The 22334-nt window shown below is 43.3% G+C and overlaps 1 protein-coding gene across 13 annotated transcripts in view; it reads left to right on the top strand.

The window, feature by feature from the left end:
- Window positions 1-1459: 1459 nt before the first annotated feature.
- LOC109891601 (arginine-glutamic acid dipeptide repeats protein) overlaps window positions 1460-22334 on the top strand; it is a 33999-nt gene continuing 13124 nt past the window's right edge. For 4 of the 13 annotated variants that reach the window (XM_031825411.1, XM_031825417.1, XM_031825407.1 and 1 more), the window contains exons 1-24: window positions 1460-1580; window positions 1695-1748; window positions 4550-4644; window positions 4758-4853; window positions 5393-5451; window positions 5645-5714; window positions 5881-6014; window positions 6302-6468; window positions 6776-6884; window positions 6989-7041; window positions 7391-8402; window positions 9755-9803; window positions 10104-10228; window positions 10732-10831; window positions 11081-11179; window positions 11525-11605; window positions 13877-14030; window positions 16490-16570; window positions 16779-16972; window positions 17214-17381; window positions 17612-17737; window positions 17964-19246; window positions 19420-19621; window positions 20672-21386. In XM_031825411.1, the coding sequence (XP_031681271.1) occupies window positions 8377-8402; window positions 9755-9803; window positions 10104-10228; window positions 10732-10831; window positions 11081-11179; window positions 11525-11605; window positions 13877-14030; window positions 16490-16570; window positions 16779-16972; window positions 17214-17381; window positions 17612-17737; window positions 17964-19246; window positions 19420-19621; window positions 20672-21386 (3403 nt within the window). In that variant the 5' untranslated portion in view covers window positions 1460-1580; window positions 1695-1748; window positions 4550-4644; ... (6 more) ...; window positions 6989-7041; window positions 7391-8376. The other 9 variants (XM_031825410.1, XM_031825416.1, XM_031825406.1 and 6 more) reach the window with 5 other exon arrangements.

The raw sequence follows: 22334 nt of genomic DNA, 5'->3' as shown, positions 1-22334 counted from the left end.
CTACTTGTCAAACATTGTCAATCCTGTAACCTCACTCAGATATTCAGGTACCTACCTGCATTCATACACAATAGGCTACATAAAGAACAACACCCAGAGACAGATGTCATGTTCCAGCTACAGGTGGAGTAGGGGTTGTGGGAATGATGCAGCTACTGGTACACAGACAGACAGAGGGGGAAAGGGGGAACAGACAGACCCTGTGGGGATGGTGAGAATCCTGTTACACTGGCGTTACCATGGGTACCAAGGCACACAAACACACCGCCCTGAAGGTACTGTACGTTTATCCCTGATGTGATGTGGTTTCATCATTCTCATAAAGACAAATACAAAGTATTTCAGTCCATTTACATTTGACCAACAACACATTTTGTCTTTGATAAACAATAAGATATTGCATAAAAGTGGATGTAGTAAAAAGCCATGTTGACTGGCAAGACCATATACGACTTCCTGGTGCTGTTCAGCTCATAAAAGTCACAGATTACAGTATAGAGTAAACAGAATGCTGTGCCTGCCAGCTGTAAGATATTGGGCAACAGGCAGGGAGCCTGCGTGAAAAATTTATATTCACACATACAGTATACACTCACACAGCAACCAGAGTTAACGATGAATTGAGCAACATACAGTAGGCCTGCATACCACCAGGGGTTACACATAGAGAACACAGGAGGCTGTGGGAGGAGCTATAGGAGGACAGGCTTATTGTAATGGCTGGAATGGAATTAATGGAACGGTAAGACATCAAACATGTGTAAACCACATGTTGGACTCCGTTCCGTTAATTCCATTCCAGCCATTAAAATGAGCCCATCCTCCTATAGCTCCTCCCATAGCCTTCTCTGATAGAGGGCCTAGTACTAATTTTATGGGATTACATTGGGGAGGAAAAACAAATCTCATTAGGCTTCTGGAGTTGGGTGGGGAATAGTAGCTTTCTTTCCTCCATTTTCTTTCAATATTGTTTCTATTTCTTAAAGATTGTTTGCCTATACATTTCATATTATAGTAGAAGATTTTCTCTAGAATGGAGAGAGGAAGATTGAGGGTATGAGAGTAAAAGCACAAAGGTTACAAATTGTCAGAAAAAAGAAAGGGGGAGATGTGGGTTTCAAGAAGATGGAGTGAGTAAGAGGGTTTGGGGGAACAGGGAGATTAGCAGATGTAGTTGTCCTGTGGGAGAATTGGAATACTGGCAATTTGACTTTGTGCTCAATTTAATGTAGGCAAAGGCTCAAAGTATACTGGGGTATAGGCCAAATAACTATCTGTACTGAAGATGACATGTTATGTCAGCCCAGATACAGTATCTATTTACTAGTATCATTTTATTTATGATTTACTCTCAGTAAATCAAAAGCACAAACCCATGACATGTAGGCCCTACTCCTAAACTATAGAGGGCGGGGTGGAGAGCTCTGGTTGATGATTCCAGAGAAGAATAAGAGCAAAACACAGAAAAAGACGGAGTGGAAGTATTTTTTTCCACCTCCCAGAACTTAACGCACAACTCGCCAGCATTACTCAGGAAAGACTGCACTTCCTCTCACCTTGACTTCTAGTTTAATTCAAAGGTAAGTGACTAACCACATGTATCTGTTTTGTAAGAAAATGACCATTGTTATGACAAAATTTAAGCCTGGATCTGCAGGTGCTTTTCACAACTGAAGCGCAAGGTGTGTTTTCAGGTTTCGAAGACAGAGCTTTGAGTTGTTCTTCGACCTTTCCAAAGAGAACCAAAGGTATGTGGACATCTGCTCGTTGAACATCTCATTCCAAAATCGTGGGCATTAATTGAGTTGGTCTTTTGGAACATTGTTGCGGGGATTTGCTTACACTCAGTCACGAGCATTAGTGAGGACAGGTGCTTATGTTGGGCGATTAGACCTGGCTAGCAGTTGATGTTCCAATTCATCTCGAGGGGGTTGAGGTCAGGGCTCTGTGCAGGCCAGTCAAGTTCTTACACCTATCTCAACAAAGCATTTCTGTATGGACCTTGCTTTGTGCACTGGGGCATTGTCATGCTGAAAAAGTTGTTTCCACAAAGTTGGAAGCACCGAATCATCTAGAAAGTAATTGGATGCTGTACCTTTTAAGATTTCCCTTCACTAGAACTAAGGCGCCTGAACCATGAAACAGCCCCAGACCATTATTCCTCCACCACCAAACTTTAGTTGGTACTATACATTTGGGCAGGTACCGTTCTCCCGACATCCGCCAAACCAAGATTCATCTGTCGGACTGCCAGTTGGTGAAGCGTGATTCATCACTCCAGGGAACGCGTTTCCACTGCTCCAGAGTCCAATGGCGGCGAGCTTTACACCACTCCAGCCAATGCTTGGCATTGCGCATGGTGATCTTAGCGTTGTGTGCGGCTGCTTGGCCATGTTAACCCATTTCATGAAGCTCCCGAACTGTTTTTGTTCTGATGTTGCTTCCAGAGGCAGTTTGGAACTTGGTAGTGAGTGTTGCAACAGAGGACAGATTTTCACTCGCTACGCACTTCAACACTCAGCTGTCCCATTCTGTGAGCTTGTGTGGCCTACCACTTTGCATCTGAGCTGTTGTTGCTCCTATAAGTTTCCACTTCACAATAACAGCACCTACAGTTGACCAGGGAAGACATTTTACAGCCTGACTTGTTGGAAAGGTGGCATCGTATGACGGTGTCATGTTAAGTCACTGAGCTCTTCAGTAAGGCCATTCCACTGCCAATGTTTGTCTATGGCTGTGTGGTTTAATTTATACACCTCTCGCGAGGCAGAAATCTCAGAGACCACTTGGTAAACTCTGATTTACCACCCCAAGATATTCCTGAACAATGTCTATTTGCGCCCCTACTGGATGGAAATTACAAATGTAATGGCTGTGCTCAATGCAATGGCACTTATAAATGTAGATCCTTCAAACACCCACAAACAGGGAAATCGATCCCAATAAAAGGTGTTATTACGTGCTCCACTAAGGCAGTTATTTATCTTATCCTTGTGGTAATAATTATGTGGGTAAAACAAAGCGCAAATTAAAAGTACGTATCTCAGAGCATCGTAGCACCGTTAGGTGTAAACTTTACTTATCCAGTTGCGGCCTACTTCTTGGAGGCAGGCCACTCGATTTCGTCTCTGCGTTATATTGGCATCGAACATGTCACCCTCCCTAGGAGAGGGGGTGACCTTGATAATTTATTGTTAAAACGAGAGGCTGCCTGGATCTTTAATTTAAAGACCCTTGCGCCCTTCGGTCTCAACGTGGACTTTGATCTGAAGCCATTATTGTGACTTTGCCATTGTAATTGTTTGTAAACTTGTATAGTCAAATTAATCTATGATCGTATGCTGTTCTTTGTATGACATTTTAATATTTGATTATTAACCAATGATATTAGGCCACTCCTGGCCATGATTACAGAAACCTGTGTCTTTTGACACTATATAAACGAGTCATCCCGCAGTGTTTGTGATACCCTGATGAAGACAGCTTGGCTGTCGAAACGTTGGTATAAGATTTTTGCATCTGAGCTCCTAGAGTGTGCGGCTCTCATTTTCTAATTTATACACCTATCAGAAATGGGTGTGGCTGCAATAGCCGGATCCACTTATTTTTAGAGGTGTCCACAAACCTTTGTTAATTTATAACTAACCCTTGTTCTGTAACTTTTCAACAAAGTTCCCCTGCGTTTCCGCTAGTCTAGCCACTCCTGTTTCATCCGTGCAAAGTTTGAAAGTTACTACAACATTTCAATTCAAGTTTGACTAGAATTCTGAAGTTAGCTAACCACTTTGGAGACCCGACATTTAATCAATATACTTGATGCAAGACACAGTAAATTACTAGTTTGCGTTCTCAACCCACGTACGAGACTATTTGCACCAAGTTAAAGTGATGTTCCATTGACAGGATTACTAGGGGATCTCATGTCAATTGGATGACTTGAAATCCCTGTAGGTATCTTTTGAAAAAATGTATCCAATGTCAATGCCAAGAATAGAGGACCTACAACATTCAGAATTATACATATTGGGTTTTGACTGTCAATATGTTGTCTGACATTCAGTAGTCCTTCTAGCCTTGACAGATGCCTTACCACTGCTTCGGTCTAGTACAGTGCAATGTAATTCATGAGATGGACAGTAGCTAATAACCTACAGCTAGCAACACTAAGCTTGCAACCAGAAAGGACACTTTTAGGAAAAGGACTCTTCATGCAGTGAAAGTCATTTTTAACCACCACTGACTGAAATAGCCGGAGGTTCTACTGGACCTAGTAGATTTGTATTCAGCAGTCAACAAAGGGCCTCTGATATAGCAAGGCCATTTGGGGGTGGTGTTCATGCCTTCATTGGCTTGACTTAAGGTTAGATGGTATGTGAAAAACATTGATACCTCAAATGACTGATACACTGTGAAATAAACATGCTGATTCACATTTTAAGGCTCTAGAGGTTGCACAATGGACATTGAAGTATCATGTTTATAGGCCTGATCGTGCGCTACAAGTTCTGGTTAGCAGTCTTAAATATATTTAGACTTTTCTCCTCCAAAGGTTGAGCACCATGTCCATCCTGAAGATTCATGCCCGGGAGATCTTTGATTCTCGTGGCAACCCTACTGTGGAGGTGGACCTCTACACTGACAAAGGTAAATGTTGCTATTGGCCTAACCCTGTGTTCCTCAGTTTGGGAACCACTGCTATAGTTTGTCCAACTTTTCATGACAAACGCTATTTTATATCTGTCACTCTTGTCTCCCAGGTCTGTTCAGAGCAGCTGTACCCAGTGGCGCTTCCACTGGTATCTATGAAGCCCTGGAGCTCAGGGACAATGACAAGTCATGCTACCTTGGGAAAGGTGGTTAATATACTATAACTGCATAATATGATTATAATGGAATCTGTTTTCTCTGAATGCATCCTTGTGTGTGAAGTTAATCCTTTGTTACAGTAATGGTTGCATGATTCACCAATCTAAAAAACTGAATGGTGCTCTGACTGAGGTACATTTGTTTTAGTTTCTGAAAAAGCATACTGGGTGGTAGCTTGGATTGCTACTTTCTAAATCCCCCAATTGTCAATGCTTCTTACATTTCAGCTCCACTGCATGCGTTGCTTTGCCATCAGCGTAACATCACTGTGATGTTCTACCTGCTACAGAGCACATTATTTAAATTCACAATATGGAATGAATGTGCGTGTCAGCCATCGAGGCTTGAATCTCTGCCGTTCTTGCAGTTGGACGCTGCCATTGGATGTTACACAACATGAGCACAACGCATGCAGTAGAGCAGCTTTCATTAATTTCACCGGAAGCAATCCCTCTGGCTGATGGCAATGCCAGATGGCTGCAGAGTGGCAAGGCTGTTCGTCTGTAATGTTTCATTGTCCTTTCAGGTGTCTCACAAGCCGTGGACCACATTAACTCTGCACTTGCACCTGCAATCGTTGGTCAGGTACAGTAGAAATAATACTTCTTGAAAGTTGATGTGCAATGACATGGAATGTTGTCTTTGCTCGTGTTGATGTTTCCCTACCTGGTAAAGATGAACAGGTCTAGTGCCCACTCTGCCACATACTCGTAGTTAATGCAGCCCTTGTTCCTCAGTTTAAATGCTATGTGCTTAACTTGTTTGTTATTCATCTCAGGATGTGTCTGTGGTTGAGCAGGAGAAAATTGATCAGATCATGCTTGACATGGATGGCACAGAGAACAAGTGTAAGTTTCAGATTAAAATGCGGAAGACATGTTGTACCTAGTTAAATGCATTGATTGTAAGTCACACTGAATGAGTTCTGTCAGCTAAATAACTCAATATTTGCCCCATATGAGGTTATTTTTTTATCAATTTCACTTGCATTTATTCTTATTTTTTGCACATCAGCCAAGTTTTGTGCCAACGCCATCCTGGGTATTTCCCTGGCGGTGTCTAAGGCTGGCGCAGCAGAGAAAGGTGTCCCCTCGTACCGTCACATCGCTGATCTTCCTGGGAACCCCGAGGTCATCCTGCCTGTGCCAGTGAGTACATGGTGTGAAAGTCAGTACTGTAAGAGTAAAATACTGTTGCTCAAAACACGCTCACACATGCCTTGTCTTACAGCTTGTCGTGTAGTTAATTTTCTCCATCCATATCTCAAAATATATTTTGAATCAGTTTACGCTACAATGGAGTTGGGCAAAGTTCAATATTATGGTTGGCAAATGAAATGACGCACAATGTCCTATTCTATGGTTTAGTCTACTTTAATGTACAGGACCATGACTTTCCACTCGGTGATCACTGCTCTATGTCCCATCTGTGACAGTGGTGTCCATTGAGGACCCCTTTGACCAGGATGACTGGGAGGCGTGGTCCAACTTCACTGGCAGCACGGAGATCCAGGTGGTGGGTGATGACCTCACAGTGACCAATGCCTGCAACTGCCTGTTGCTTAAAGTCAACCAGATCGGCTCTGACGGAGTCTCTGGCCGCGTAAGTTTCACACACTATCTATACTCCATAGTGACTTCAAGAGGAGCTCTGACCTCAGTTTTTCCCAGCCTTTTTTTTGGGGGGGGGGGGGGGACCTGAGAAAATACCTGTGATTTAGGAGTTTGTAATTATACTATACATTGATGAGCATTAAATTGATATTTTCATGACTGTCTACAAACCGTTATGTCATGTGAGTCAAGGCAAACAACCTGCCAGTTGTAAGTCTAATGTGAGCCTTGCATGATGCAATTTTCCAACGGTGTGAACTTCTAACCACGTCATGAGTCCTCTTTCCCCTGTCCAGGTGCAAGATGGCCCGGTCCAGTGGTTGGGGAGTGATGGTCGGCCATCGCTCTGGGGAGACTGAGGACACCTTCATTGCTGATCTGGTGGTGGGCCTGTGCACTGGACAGGTTTGGGGCTGCCCAAAGGAATCATTATTATGATTGATTTTAAATTATATTTGTTACATTACATTATTGCTATGTAATTAATGTTGCCCTGTCTGTTTGTCCAGACTGGGGCTCCTTGCTGCTCTAAGCGTCTGGCCAAGTACAACCAGATTCTCAGGTGAGGGTTCATGACCTTTGATTAGGCTGTAATGTTGTGATGCTTGTCATTTTTATTCTGCTGGATTTATTTTCTTGTTGATCATGTTTTTTACCCGGGTAATCCTGGATTGCATAACCATTGGGGAAATGTTTAATTTTAGTTCACCATTATACAGAATCACCTTTATTTGCCAAATAATTTGCATGTACTAGAACTTGATTAAGTGAAATGTTGCTGCTACAACTAGAATAGACAAACGATCACATACAGTATGGACACTGAAGATAAACTGCAGACTAAGCTATACACTTCATAACTGTTTTGAATATTGCTTTTGTGCTAAACTGTATTGTCTGTTTCCTCTCAGAACTGAAGAGGAATTGGGAGACAAGGCTGTCTTTGCTGGGAAGAACTTCAGGAACCCGCTGGCTTAACTGAGTGCAATGGGCGCATACTCATTGGCATATAGGCACACACTTGCACATAACAGTTTAGCAAACATTCCAAAGATTACTTGCAAATGCTGAAGAAGCTTACGGAACAAACTGAGTTACACACGCGTCAAGGCAGCTAGAAAGGTATATGAAGTGACACTCCATGACCATAGGTTTTGGTTACATGCATACATTACCTACCCTAGTCTACATGTATTCTGCTGCCCTAGAATCACAAGGTGTCTGTGTAGACTAGTTACTTACAATTCTGGCACTTTGTTGGGGGGGGGGGGGGGGGGTCGGCACATTTGGATTAGTTGCTATTCTTACTATATAAATATAGAGCAAAATAACCAATGTTTTGGGAAAGTATAAAGGTAGTTGAATACACTAATTCGTTTGGAACTGAACCATTTCCCTGTGGTCATTACTCTTTTGCAAGATGTGTACATGTTTTGATTGTCAAGCATATGTATTATAAGGGTGACCGGTGTGACTATTCTGCCATTGTTCTATAATGTATTATTAAAATATGTATTCCTGGAATATTAGTCTGGGCTGGATAATGTATCCAGGTGTGAACCTGTTCAGTATTCTCGCGCTCTACAGTTTTCCTGGCGCTCTGAATAATGTCTGCGTTCGAAGCGGTTCTATATTTTGGTATCGATGCTCTCTGGGGCATGGCTCTGTAGACACTACAGTAGATTATCCTATTAGCGACCGCGGCACATGCTCCGTTATATCTACGGAGAGCGGAACTTTTAATGCTGAGCGTGGGGCTGAGGTCACTGCACAATTTAGTGCTAGGGAGAAAAAAATCGTCTCTTAGCCTCCATTTTGAGTAGTATGGAATAGCATAGTTTGTATCGACCACTACGCTGGCAGTGTCAACCTAAAAACGACACTAAGAGCCTCCGACATGGACGACCTGTTCAGTCCGAGAAGGTAATGGCGTTGCCTCGTACATTTTTACATTGTTTTAGACGCGAATATTTTAAATTTCTGTGTTTACCTTGCCATTTTTATGACATACTTGGAATTGCAATGGTCGCGATGGCGTTAGCTCGATCCATGTAGCTAAAGTTAGCAATCTATCGTACGGCTAAAATATTTCAGTATCTAAATATATTTAATTGATCACGTGGTGCATAGTGGATTACTGTCATCTGTGTCAATTCAGCTGTCACAGATTTGTGGTTTCTGTCGATTTTCACTTCGGCTCCCGGGAAAGACTTATGTCAATACTCCATTTTGCGAGACTGTCGGGCCACGTAAATAGACAATGACGATGTGAGGATGCTTATTTTAAATGTAAAGTATGCGTTATAAGCTTCAAAGCAACACGCTTCAGTCTATGCTTATTTTGTAAAAAGGCAAGTGTGATAAGCATTGCAAGTGGCTGGAGACAGGACTCGTTTATGTAATGTTTGGAGGGAACGTAATAGCCGCATTCAGATTGGCTTTCACTGATGGATGGGCGGGATTAAAGGAAACCGCTGTCCAATTGAAATGCAAGATTAACCCAGTAATATGAAATATTTAGATTAGGATTAGGGATTAAGATTTTGTTAGGCTCATAGCCTATTTGCCTTGTGATTTGTGTTAAATATGTTTAATTCCTTTGCATGTTGCATGCACTAGTATGTCAGAAAAAGGGATGTATCTAGCACTAGTTTTTTTCTGTTTTAGAACAGAACATTAACATTGCTATATGGTTATAAACATTACAATGCAATACAATTTAACTGTCCATATGTTACAGCAAACAACAGAAATTTGATAGCACACATCACACACATTTGAGAGGAGCACAGGGTCAAGCTACAGTGCAGCGCCCCTGGATGAAGAGCATGTTGTGGGGTTAAGGGCCCTGCTCAAAGGCCCAACGGTAGGGGATTGTTAAGATGTGAACCCAGCAGCCCTTCAGTTGTCAGATCAAATCCCCTCTTTATTTCTAGCGCTCGGCTCGGGATTCAAACAGTCAAGCTTTCTGCTAATGCTCCAATTCCTTAGCTGCTGGGCTACCTACCTACAATTACACTGTTCACTTGATTGATACTACAATTGATAGTGACATTTTGTCAACATGTGACTTGAATAAAACAATGAGTTTTTAATGGTGAGCGAGCTTTACGCCTTTTCATTTTCAATGATTCTCTAATAAAATGTTTCTTGATTTTAGTTTTTATTCTGTTCAAATCAGTTGCAAATATAACAGAGGATACTATGCACAATAACAATATAACAATGTAATATCTAACTGTTATATGTTATAACTGAATTAGCCTTATTTCCAGGAGCCTGAACAGCACGCAGGGGGAGATCAGAGTGGGATCAAGTCATCAGGTAATAGTCTATTAACCCCCTTTAAGCAGGCTGTCCCTCTCTAATGTATTGCCCATTGGAGAACTTACCGTATAGCAGTACCGTTATGTCTTCAACAATCTCCATTGGTTTAGTGTTGCAAAATTTGAGAGCCTCGTGATACATACAGTATGTCATAAACTATCTCGCTGTCATAACCTGACATATATTTGTATGTATTTGTGAAATACATGGTGCATATCTCATATCACTGTAATCAACTGTCTGTGACAGTGAGACAAACATGGTCTTTATCTGTCTGTATTATTTGTGTGTATGCAGGCTAAGCTCCCTGAGCTGCAACCACGCCCTGTGTTTGGTGTTCAGACTCAGACAGAGAATGAAGAGCTGGTGTGGATGCCAGGGGTCAATGATTGTGACCTCCTCATGTACCTCAGAGCTGCCAGGTTCGTGTCGACTCAGCAACACTCATATTAGCCTGGTCCCAGATCTGTTTGTGCTGTATAGCCAACTCCTGTGGTTGTTGTTGGGTATACAGCACAAACAGATCTGGGACCAGGCTACACTCGTAGTGTATCTCATGTGTGATGAATGGTGCAACCCTGACAGATTTAAAAACGGATGGGATTCATACCAAACCTGATGTCTGTCAGCCCTGCATAACACTGGTGTTGCGAGTAAGAGTGAAGTGCATTATTATGATCATTAAGTAGTGTGTCGAACATAATTGTTTCAGTTTGACTGCTGCTGGTTTTTAGTTGTCATTTAGTATAAAGACTTGTCCTATCAGAGTTCTTCTAGCTAGCCTGTCAGGTCATTATTGTTAAAGATAATGTAATTTAAAAACACTTCTGTAGGCGACTGTAGTGCACAATGTTTGTCATGCTTGTCATCCTGACTGACTGCACAGCAGGATTTATTTATCTTCCATGTCTCTTCCTGATTGAAGGAGCATGGCAGCGTTTGCAGGGATGTGTGACGGAGGATCCACAGAGGACGGGTGTTTGGCGGCCTCTCGTGACGACACCACACTCAACGCCTTAAACATGGTGGGCAGGAATACTTTTCTGCATTTAAATGGGAATATAAAATAGAACAATGAGATCATTTCATTTTCACGTTCCCATTTATAATTTTTTCCACTTAAATGTAATAGTTTTTTGTTTTTGTTTTTTAAACATTGTAGAGAAATGTTTTTATAAAAAAATATAGTGTACAATTGCAAAAACAATATATTGTTACAAATAAGATCTTGAACCCTTCTCAGGTGATCTTTGATTGTCTCCCTCCCTCTACAGTTACACGCCAGCTGTTACGACGCAGCTAAAGCTCTCCAGCGCCTAGTGAAGAAACCTGTGCCCAAACTCATTGAGAAATGTTGGTCAGAAGATGATGTGGTAAAGCAGCCTTGCACCATGCTTACTTCAGGTCCAAAGACCATGTTTAACTTTAGGCACTTGGGCCTGATTTATAATTGAGATGAGCATTGTAACTCTGACTTTTGCATAAATCATTCATTGATGTCAACGTGAGATTTGCTCAGATATTTTAGTTAATCGCTCAAGACAGAATATGGCCCTATGTGTTGTTAGGGCTGCTCTGTGGTTACATCGGGTTACTCCAATATGTATTATGGCCATTGTGTAACATAGACAATAGGAAAACAATATGAAACACGTTTACACTGCATGGTATATTGTTGACTGTTTTTATTTCACCCACAATCTCTTTACAATCAACAGAAGCGGTTCATCAAAGGTTTGAGACAGTACGGCAAGAATTTCTTCAGGATTCGCAAAGAGCTGCTGCCCAACAAGAAAACGGTAAATGAAAACACCTGGTGTAATATATTTTACTCTCATACTGTGTCTTATGTCTGTCTATACATAACAGACATATAACTAAACATAAATATACCGTACACACAATCAACAGACCTAACTGTTTGCAATGCAGTAAGTAGTTCCTTCTTATTTGATGTACTTGCTGATATACTTGTTACGTTCCCCAGTAAGAACCAAATAATTTCACTCAAACAGGATGGGGAACTAACAAAGTCACTGACAACAACCAGGAGGGGTTCTGAAAGACACTCATGGGGGTGTCCACTAATAGTTGACAAGCAACAACAACTGGAACCTAAAAGCCACCCACCACGAGTGTCCACTAAATTTTGCCCAAGAAGAGACAAAGAAAAGAAAAATCCATACCAAATTTAAAGACAGGAAGCAAACCGAAACTGTGGATCAAGACGAAAACATGGAAGATCAGACAAAGGAATGTTTTTCTAGAAATCAAATAGGGAGAGCCAACTAAAAGTTGTTGACCCTCCACATCTCTCAAGATCACTGGGCTAGCCACTCTTAAATATCACCTGGGCCAGCATAGGTGAAATACCTTCTGACTAACGAGATGGCAATCAGCACAGGTGTAACACATACATAATGTCATGACGCTAGCCCTTTCAGTGAATTGGCTAGCAGAGATGTTAACAGCAGTTTTTATGACTTTACAACCACGTCGTGTCTCCTTGACCATGCCGTATGGGAGAGAGAGGGTCACAGTAGAACAAAGGAACTCTCCCTCCAAATTCTATCTAATCCCAGAATTTGAGAATGTAACAATATTCCTATATTGGAGAATGTGTAAACGGTCGGTGGAGAAGCCAGCTATGACCTGGTCCGTTTTGTTTCATGTTTATGACCTGATGAAAGACAATACAGCAACATTACCCTAACTCTGTTTATACAGGTGCCTCAGTTATGAGGCTTGCATCTAATTATTGTATAAAATGAATGAGTAAGATGAAACTATTTGCGAAAGGATGTGATGTTAACCTTTAAAATGAGAGAATTGGCCTCCCATGTAAAGTTGAACTAAGTCAGTAGCCACGCCGAAGTGAATAGACATTGGTTGGAAATGATGAACCAACCTCTTTTCAACTCTTGAATAAAAGCCTCTGTGACGAAAAGCCAACTCCGTTCCAAATAAGACTTCAAATAAGACTTCACATTGAAAAGGGCTAATTTCAACTTTACAGGCCAGGAAACGTGAGAGCTTGCTCCACATGTGAAATGATATGAACTCTGAACAATTGATCACCTAAAGAAGAAGTGCATACTAAACTAGCATATATCAGAATGCAGCTGAATATATGCGCAAATCTAGTACGAGAACACTGACCGACGAGGAAGCATCTCCAGAGTGAGATGAACCTCTCAGACCACGTGAACCTAACACGATGATCCGGAAGACTCCACAAAGGACGAGGGCGACATCGACTGGGCAAACCAGAGCCTCACATCACCAGCTCAACTATCGAAGCCAGCTTCACGTTAAATACAGTTCATTGCTTTTCCGAATGGGCTATCGTTAGCGGCATATGTATTTATGTGAGAATAGCTTTCCAGGTCTGATAGAGACCAATGTTCCGTAGTCTTCCTTCCAAAAACCCCTTCTCTTCTCTCTGAATCTATCGTGTTATAACCAAACTGTTTGTGTTTAGTCCACTAGGGATGGTATTTACTGTATAATGTTATTATGTACTGTATATTCTTTAATATGTATTTTGTTTAATTAGTTAGTAAATAAATAATTGAGCCAATTTGTGTATGGATGATTCATAGTAGAGTCTGGGTTTGTGCAGATAACCAAGAATTTTACGAAGTTCAGATGAGACTGACGGAAGGTAATAATAATAATTAATTAATAGAAGAATAATTGATCAGATATTAAAATTTGAAGAGTTATATTTGGAAAATTCAAATGTAGTAATCTGAAAATGTTCCGTGGTGCCCTGACTTCCTAGTTAATTAAATTTACATTATTAGTTTAATCACGTAATAATAATTATAGAGAATTGATTTGATAAAAAAACAGTCTTCACATTTAATGACAAGTCAGAGACACGACACTAACGATGTGACATCATTTGGCGTGCCCTACGTGCTAACGTGCTATACGTGGCAAAACATAATTGGAAAAACCAAAACCTGTAACACACTCCAGCAACACATTCAATATCTTTATCTGTATCTTCATTGGAATCTGCACACTGTGCCCTCTTCTTAAATCACGTGTTGTGTTGTTGGCAGGGGGAGTTGATCACATTCTACTATCACTGGAAGAAGACGCCTGAGGCTACAGGCACGCGGCCGTACCGTCAGCACCGTAGACAGCCGTCCTCACGCAAGGCCAAGACTCGCGCCACCGCTGCCACTGTGAACACCCCTTCCCAGTCCCAATCCAGTGAGTGCCGGGGGTTTTCAATTCCTCTAAGATTTAGCTTATTTTATGGCCGGGTTCCTGGACACAGATTAGGACTGGTAGGGCATAATGGGGTAAGTGGAGCCGTTTTTACATTCAGCATCACCCAGTCAAGGAAAATATTGTATTCTTTCTAACAAAGATGTAGACTATGTATACAAAAGTGTGTGGACACCCCTTCAAATGAGTCGATTCGGTTATTTCAGCCACACCCGTTGCTGACAGGTGTATAAAATCGAGCACACAACCATGCAATCGCCATAGACAAACATTGGCAGTAGAATGGCCTTAGTGAAGAGCTCAGTGACTTTCAACGTGGCACCGTCATAGGATGCCACCTTTTGAACAAGTCAGTTGGTCAAATTCTGCCCTCCTAGAGCTACCCTGGTCAACTGTAAGTGCTGTTATTATGAAGTGGAAACATCTAGGAGTAACAACGGGTTAGCAGGGAAGTGGTAGGCCACGCAAGCTCACAGAATGGGAGTGCTGAAGCGGAAGCGCGTGAAAAGATCTTCTGTCCTTGGTTGCAACACTCACTACCGAGTCCCAAACTGCCTCTGGAAGCAATGTTAGCACAAGAACTGATCGTTGGGAGCTTCATGAAATGGGTTTCCATTGGCCGAGCAGCCGCACACACGCCCATGATCACCATGCGCAATGCCAAGCATCGGCTGGAATGGTGTAAAGCTCGCAGCCATTGGACTCTGGAGCAGTGGAAAATGCGTTCTCCATACAGAAATGGTTTGTCGAGATCAGTGTGGAAGAACTTGACTGGCCTGCACAGAGCCCTGACCTCAACCCCATCGAACACCTTTGGGATTAATTGGAGTGCCATCTGCGAGCCAGGCCTAATCGCCCAACATCAGTGCTTGACCTCACCAATGATCTTGTGGCTGAATGGAAGCAAGTCCCTGCAGCAATGTTCAAACATCTAGTGGAAAGCCTTCCCAGAAGTGTGGAAGCTGTTATAGCAGCAAAGGGGGGACCAACTCCATATTATTGCCGATGATTTTGGAATGAGATGTTTGACGAGCAGGTGTCCACATACATTTGGTCATGTAGTGTTAGAGCGTTGGACTAGTAACCGAAAGGTTGCAAGTTCATATCCCCGAGCTGACAAGGTACATATCTGTCGTTCTGCCCCTGAACAGGCAGTTAACCCACTGTTCCTAGGCCATCATTGAAAATAAGAATTTGTTCTTAACTGACTTGCCTAGTTAAATAAAGGTAAAAATAAATCAAATTAAAATAAAATATACTGTGGGGAGAACAAGTATTTGATACACTGCTGATTTTGCAGGTTTTCCTACTTACAAAGCATGTTATGTCATGCAATAAAATGCAAATGAATTACTTAAAAATCATACAATGTGATTATCTGGATTTTGGTTTTAGATTCCGTCTCTCAGAGGTTGAAGTGTACCTATGATAAAAATTACGGACCTCTACATGCTTTGTAAGTAGCAAAATCGGCAGTGTATCAAATACTTGTTCTCCCCACTGTATCTACAACACAAAATCAATGTATACGTGTGTGTATAGTGCGTATGTTGTCATATGTGTGTATGCATGTGTCTGTGCCTTTGTTTGTGTTGCTTCACAGTCCCACTGTTCCATAAGGTGTATTTTTTTATCTATTTTTTAAATCAGATTCTACTGCTTGCATCAGTTACCTGATGTGGAATAGAGTTCCATGTAGTCATGGCTCTATGTAGTACTGTGTGCCTCCCATAGTCTTTTCTGGACTTGGGGACTGTGAAGAGACATCTGGTGGCATGTCTTGTGGGGTATGCATGGGTGTCTGAGTTGTGTGTTAGTAGTTTAAACAGACAGCTCGGTGCTTTCAACATGTCAATACCTCTCATAAATACAAGTAGTGATGAAGTCAATCTTTCCTCTACTTTGAGCCAGGAGAGATTGACATGCATATTATTATTATTAGCCCTCTGTGTACATCCAAGGGCCAGCCGTGCTGCCCTGTTCTGAGCCAATTGCAACTGTCCTTTTTTGTGGCACCGGACCACATGACTTAAGTTGTCCATGTGTGACAATTCTAGGGCCTGTAGGACCTGCCTTGTTGCTTTTAAGAAGGTAGAGCAGCGCCTTCTCATGGGCATACTTCTCCCCATCTTAGCTACTGTTGTATCAGTATGTTTTAACCATGACTAAACTCCAAGCAGTTTAGTCACCTCAACTTGCCCAATTTCCACATGATTTATGTTTTAGTTGAAGTTTAGGGTTTAAGTGAATGATTTGTCCCAAATTCAATGCTTTTAATATTTAGGACTAACTTATTCCTTGCCACCCATTCTGAAACTAAGGGTATTTTTCTATCATCTAGTCCAGTAACTGTAGATAACACAATAGGAGTGGGTATAGTCTTTGTCTGAATGAATAGCAGTGGGTATAGTCTTTAATCTGATCTCTTCTCTCTTCTGCAGTGGACATAAGTTCAGCCAGTGAGGATGACCTGGACAGTGAAGACAGCGAGCAAGGCACCTGTGGACACTGTGCCACAACCAGTGAGTATCGCTTAACTCCGTTTCTTTATTTCCCCCATTGATCCTATTGGTTTGCATTGATGTCATGTATCATACTTGCTCTGCCAGCCACCGGTGCTCAGTTCAATGGATTCTGATGTACTGTATGTTTCTGTCCTATGTTGATGACAAATCAAATTTCTCCTCTTGTGATCAATAAAGTTTATCCCATTCAATGCTTTAATTTCAGCCTCTAAGGACTGGCAGCACGGAGGCCGGGATAACATCCTCCTGTGTACCACCTGTCGTACCTACTACAACAAACATGGCCGCCTGCCGCCTGGCCCTAAGCCTGCTGACCCTCCCTTCATGTTCAAACCTGTCAAAGAGGAAGAGGAGGGCAACGGGAAGCACGGCATGAGGACGCGACGCAGCAGAACACCGGTAAGCCTGGGAACCGCCCATCTTAGCCCCATCTTGTGTATACCTCCCTTCCTCCATGCCACCCACACTCTGCTCTCTCTTTCTCTCTTTCTCTACCATCCTCGCTCTCTTTCCCTACCACCCTTCCTCTCTTTCCCTACCACCCTCTCTCTCTTTCCCTACCACCATCATCATTATCTTTCTCTCTCAATTGTTGTTATAATATCTTTCAATACTTACTCTAAGTTGTATCTGTCTCCAGTTGTCTTCATTAAGAAGTGGCCACAAGAGGCTGACCGGCTCTCCTACCAGTGAAGACCAGCAGTCCAGTAGCCATCCCTCTCCCGCCCCCAGTGGAGCTAGCTCCACCTCCAACGCATCCAGAACCTCCTGTTTAGAGAAGACTGATAACACAAAGAAGCCTGGCAAGGTACAGTCACACACATATATTATTTTTGAAGTAAGGGAAATAGATTTGAATGCACAGTAATGGCGCATTTGTGAATTGAAGTACACCTAATATCATATACAATCATAACATCTAGTTGTATTTCTGCCGTTCAGACCAAGGCTTCCCCTTTGTCCAAATACTTTTTACTGTGTTGTATAGTCATGTAGAACTGAATTGAATAAGTGAATTATATTCCTTCCATCCAACAGAAGATAAAGGAAGAGGCGCCCCTACCAAAGAGTACTAAACGTTCCAGGGAGAGTGCAGCCCAGGACCCAGAGGAGCCTGAGAGAACACCAACTAAAAGGACGAAGATACTGCAGGTCAGACAGAGTGTAAGACAATAGGAAAGCAATGACAGCTACAAGGTGCAAGATCAGAGAGAAGCAAAATAAGCTAAACCAGCTCTCAGAAACTTTTGTTGATGTCTTATCTTCCTGCACTAAGCTACATTGTTGGGTGTAACTAGATCTATCCAGTGGCTCTTTTTGGGTAACATTAGCATGATGAGAACCTCCCCTCACCAACAATTCTAACCTTGTGTCTCCATCCTCCTCTCAGGGTGAACAGGCAGAGTGCCGGTCGGAGGGCGATGGAGAGGCTGAGGCAGAGAGGGGTGAGGTGGAGGAGGAGAGCTGCTCAGACAACCGCAGTGCCCAGGACGACGGCAGCAGCGACACCAAAGACATCGACCAGGACAACCGCTCCTCCTCCCCCAGCATCCCCAGCCCTCGCCAGGGCAACGAGAGTGACTCTGACTCCTCTGCCCAGCAGCTCCAGGGTGCCCACCAGGCTGCAGCAGAGACCGTCAGTGCCCCTGCTGCTGCCCTTGCTGAAACACAGACCCCACAGATTGTTCCTCCACCACGGGTTGCAGGCTCAAACACATCCCTGCCTCCCCAGGGTACCTCTCCCTCTGCAGAGCCTGGCCAGGTACAGGCCCAGGCAACCCTCTCCCCAGAGCCTCTCCAGCCTTCAGCCACCTCTGCTCAGGCTGGTCAGTCAGTTAGCTACCAGACAAGTCCCACACACAACCGACCCCTACCCCCCTCTCACCCTCTCGCTGGCCCCTCACCTGTCCCTCCTCCGCTGGGACAGGCCTTCCATGCTCCAACTCCTGTATTCCAGGGTCCTCTTCCTTCTCCTGGCTCTTTGCCTCCCACCCAGCCCCTGTCCCTCCATGGTGCTCCGACCCAGTGCCCCCACCCCCAGCGACCCCCTCCTCACTTTCCCAGGGAACCTTCCTTCCCCCAGGCCCTCCCCCTCACCTCCGGGCCCCAATTCAAACCACCCCCAACCACACCCATCCCTCCATCTCACAAGCAGCCACCACACCTCTCTTCTTCCCTTGCTCCCCCTTTCCCGCAGATGCCGTCCAACCTGCCCCCTCCTCCAGCACTGAAGCCCCTCAACTCCCTGCCCAACCAGCACCCTCCCGGTGCCCCTCCACCCCCCCTCCAGCTCATGCCCCAATCCCTGCCCATGCAGCAGGGAGTCCCACCCCAGCCTCCCGTGCTCACGCAGCTGCAGAACCTCCCTGGCAGAGGCAGCCACTCCCACCCCCACTCCTCCCTGCCCTCCTGCTCTGCCCCCTCAGCCTTGCACCCTGTCCTCTCTGCCTCTTCTCCCGCTACCATGGGTCCAGTCCCTAGTCTCCAGCCCTCCTTCCCCTCCCTACGCCCCTCGCCCGAAAACCCCATTGGCATTGGAGGGTCACATGTCCAGATTAAAGAGGAGCCATTGGATGAATGTGAGGAGCTTGAGAGTCCGCCCCCTCCACCAAGAAGTCCCTCACCGGAACCTTTGGTTGTCAACATCGCCAGTCACGCCAGCCAATCAGCACGGTACTTACTGCATGACATCACTCCAGGCAGTCCTGTAAGATGGGCCTCCTTTACAGAGTTAATTGTGGCCATTGTGTTTCTCAAATGTTAACAGATGTTGTTCATCTGAATTACATATGTTCTCAAACAATATTGTTGTGTGATTGCTATATATGCTGTTTGATTCATTTCAGATTTTTCAAACACCTGGACCGTGGCTACAACTCGTGCTCCAGAACAGACCTGTTCTTCACTCCCCTGGCCTCATCCAAGCTGGCCAAGAAGAGAGAGGAGGCTGTGGAGAGATCCAAGAGAGAGGCTGAGCACAATGCCCGAGAAAGGGAGAAGGACAGAGAGAGGGAGAGGGAACGAGAGAGGCAGGAAGACAAAAATGCTGTGAGTAATATTCCCTCTGTTCCTTTTTTTCTTTGACATAACTGACATGATGTCTATGTATCTCAGCAATGTTATCAATGATATTATTACATACTAGTACAACAATGTTATCAATGATATTATTACATACTAGTACAACAATGTTATCAATGATATTATTACATACTAGTACAACAATGTTATCAATGATATTATTACATACTAGTACAACAATGTTATCAATGATATTATTACATACTAGTACAACAATGTTATCAATGATATTATTACATACTAGTACAACAATGTTATCAATGATATTATTACATACTAGTACAACAATGTTATCAATTATATTATTACCAGTGGTGGAAAAAGTACCAAAATGTCATACTTGAGGAAAAGTAAAGATACCTTAATAGAAAATGACTCAAGTAAAAGTTAAAGTCACCCAGCAAAATTCTACTTGAATAAAAGTCTAAAAGTATTTGGTTTAAAATATACTTAAGTATCAAAAATAACTGTAATTGCAAAAATATACTTAAGTATCAAAAGTCTAATTAAAAGTATAAATCATTTCAAATTCCTTATTTGAAGCAAACCAAATGGCACCATTTTCTTGTTTTTGAAATTTACGGAAAGCCAGGGGCACACTCCAACACTCAGACATAATCCAACACTCAGACATAATCTGTGTGTTCAGTGAGTCCGCCAGATCAGAGGCAGTAGGGATGATCCGGGATGTTCGGTTGATAAGTGCGTGAATTTGACTATTTTCCTGTCCTGCTAAGCATTCAAAATGTAACTAGTACTTTTGGGTGTCAAAGAAAATGTATGGAGTAAAAAGTACATTCTTTTGATTGTGTGAAGTAGAGTAGTCATAAATATAAATAGTGAAGTACAGATACCCCAAAAAACAACTAAAGTATTTTTACTTAAGTACTTTACACCACTGATTATTATATAGTAGTACAACAATGATATCAGTTGGATGTTTTGGATACCTGTAGGACTCTATACATTGTTTTCTTTCAAATTTGAACCACCTTAATGAGCCTCTTCTTCTTCCAGAGAGCTTCCAGCTCGTCCCACGACAGCCGTATGAGTGATGTCCAAATGTCCGGCCAGGTCCACATGCGCTCCTCCTTCGAGCAGCCCCCCACCAGTGTGGCCGCTGTGCCCCCTTACATCGGCCCCGATACCCCTGCCCTGCGCACCCTCAGTGAGTACGCCCGACCCCACGTCATGTCCCCCAACAATCGCAACCACCCCTTCTTCGTGTCCCTGTCCCCCGGGGACCCTCTGCTGGCATACCACATGCCCGGCCTGTATGCCGCCGAGCCCAGCCTGAGAGAGAGGGAGCTCCGTAACCTCCGGGAGAGGGAGCTCCGCGAGAGGATGAAGCCTGGCTTCGAGGTCAAGCCCCCAGAGATGGAGACCATGCATCCATCAGCCAACCCCATGGAGCACTTTGCCAGACATGGAGCCCTGGCCCTGCCGCATATCGCTGGGCCGCCCCACCACCCCTTTGGCCACTTCCACCCGGTCATGCAGAACCACCTGGAGAGGGAGAGGCAGGCACTGGCCCTGGCCGGGCCCCAAATGCGTCCAGAGCTTAGCTACGCTGAGCGACTGACTGCTGAGAGGCTCCATGCTGAGAGGATGGCATCTGTGGCTAACGACCCGGCCGCCAGGCTGCAGATGCTCAACGTCACACCGCATCACCACCAGCACTCCCACATCCACTCACACCTGCACCTACATCAGCAGGACCCACTCAACCAAGGTGAGGGTAAGGACATTTCTACTCAATTATATTCTGTCTTGTTTCATCTTCAGAGTATGTGTGTACTGTATATGTGTGTGTGTGTACTGTATATGTGTGTGTGTGTACTGTATATGTGTGTGTGTACTGTATATGTGTGTGTGTACTGTATATGTGTGTGTGTGTACTGTATATGTGTGTGTGTGTACTGTATATGTGTGTGTGTGTACTGTATATGTGTGTGTGTGTACTGTATATGTGTGTGTGTGTACTGTATATGTGTGGTGTGTACTGTATATGTGTGTGTGTACTGTATATATGTGTGTGTACTGTATATATGTGTGTGTGTACTGTATATATGTGTGGTGTGTACTGTATATATGTGTGTGTGTACTGTATATATGTGTGTGTGTAACTGTATATATGTGTGTGTGTTACTGTATATATGTGTGTGTGTACTGTATATATGTGTGTGTGTACTGTATATATGTGTGTGTGTACTGTATATATGTGTGTGTACTGTATATATGTGTGTGTGTACTGTATATGTGTGTGTGTACTGTATGTGTGTGTGTGTGTACTGTATATGTGTGTGTGTACTGTATATGTGTGTGTGTACTGTATATGTGTGTGTGTACTGTATATGTGTGTGTGTGTACTGTATATGTGTGTGTGTGTACTGTATATGTGTGTGTGTGTACTGTATGTGTGTGTGTGTACTGTATATGTGTGTGTGTGTACTGTATATGTGTGTGTGTGTACTGTATGTATGTGTGTGTGTGTACTGTATGTATGTGTGTGTGTGTACTGTGTATGTGTGTGTGTGTACTGTTATGTGTGTGTTGTACTGTATGTGTGTGTGTGTACTGTATATGTGTGTGTGTACTGTATATGTGTGTTGTGTACTGTTTATGTGTGTGTGTACTGTATATGTGTGTGTGTACTGTATATGTGTGTGTGTACTGTATA

The sequence above is a fragment of the Oncorhynchus kisutch genome, linkage group LG5, assembly GCF_002021735.2.
Source record: "Oncorhynchus kisutch isolate 150728-3 linkage group LG5, Okis_V2, whole genome shotgun sequence".
Lineage (NCBI taxonomy): Eukaryota > Metazoa > Chordata > Actinopteri > Salmoniformes > Salmonidae > Oncorhynchus > Oncorhynchus kisutch.
The sequence above is the reverse complement of the archived record's forward strand: the minus strand, read 5'-3'. Positions and strand labels throughout refer to the sequence as shown.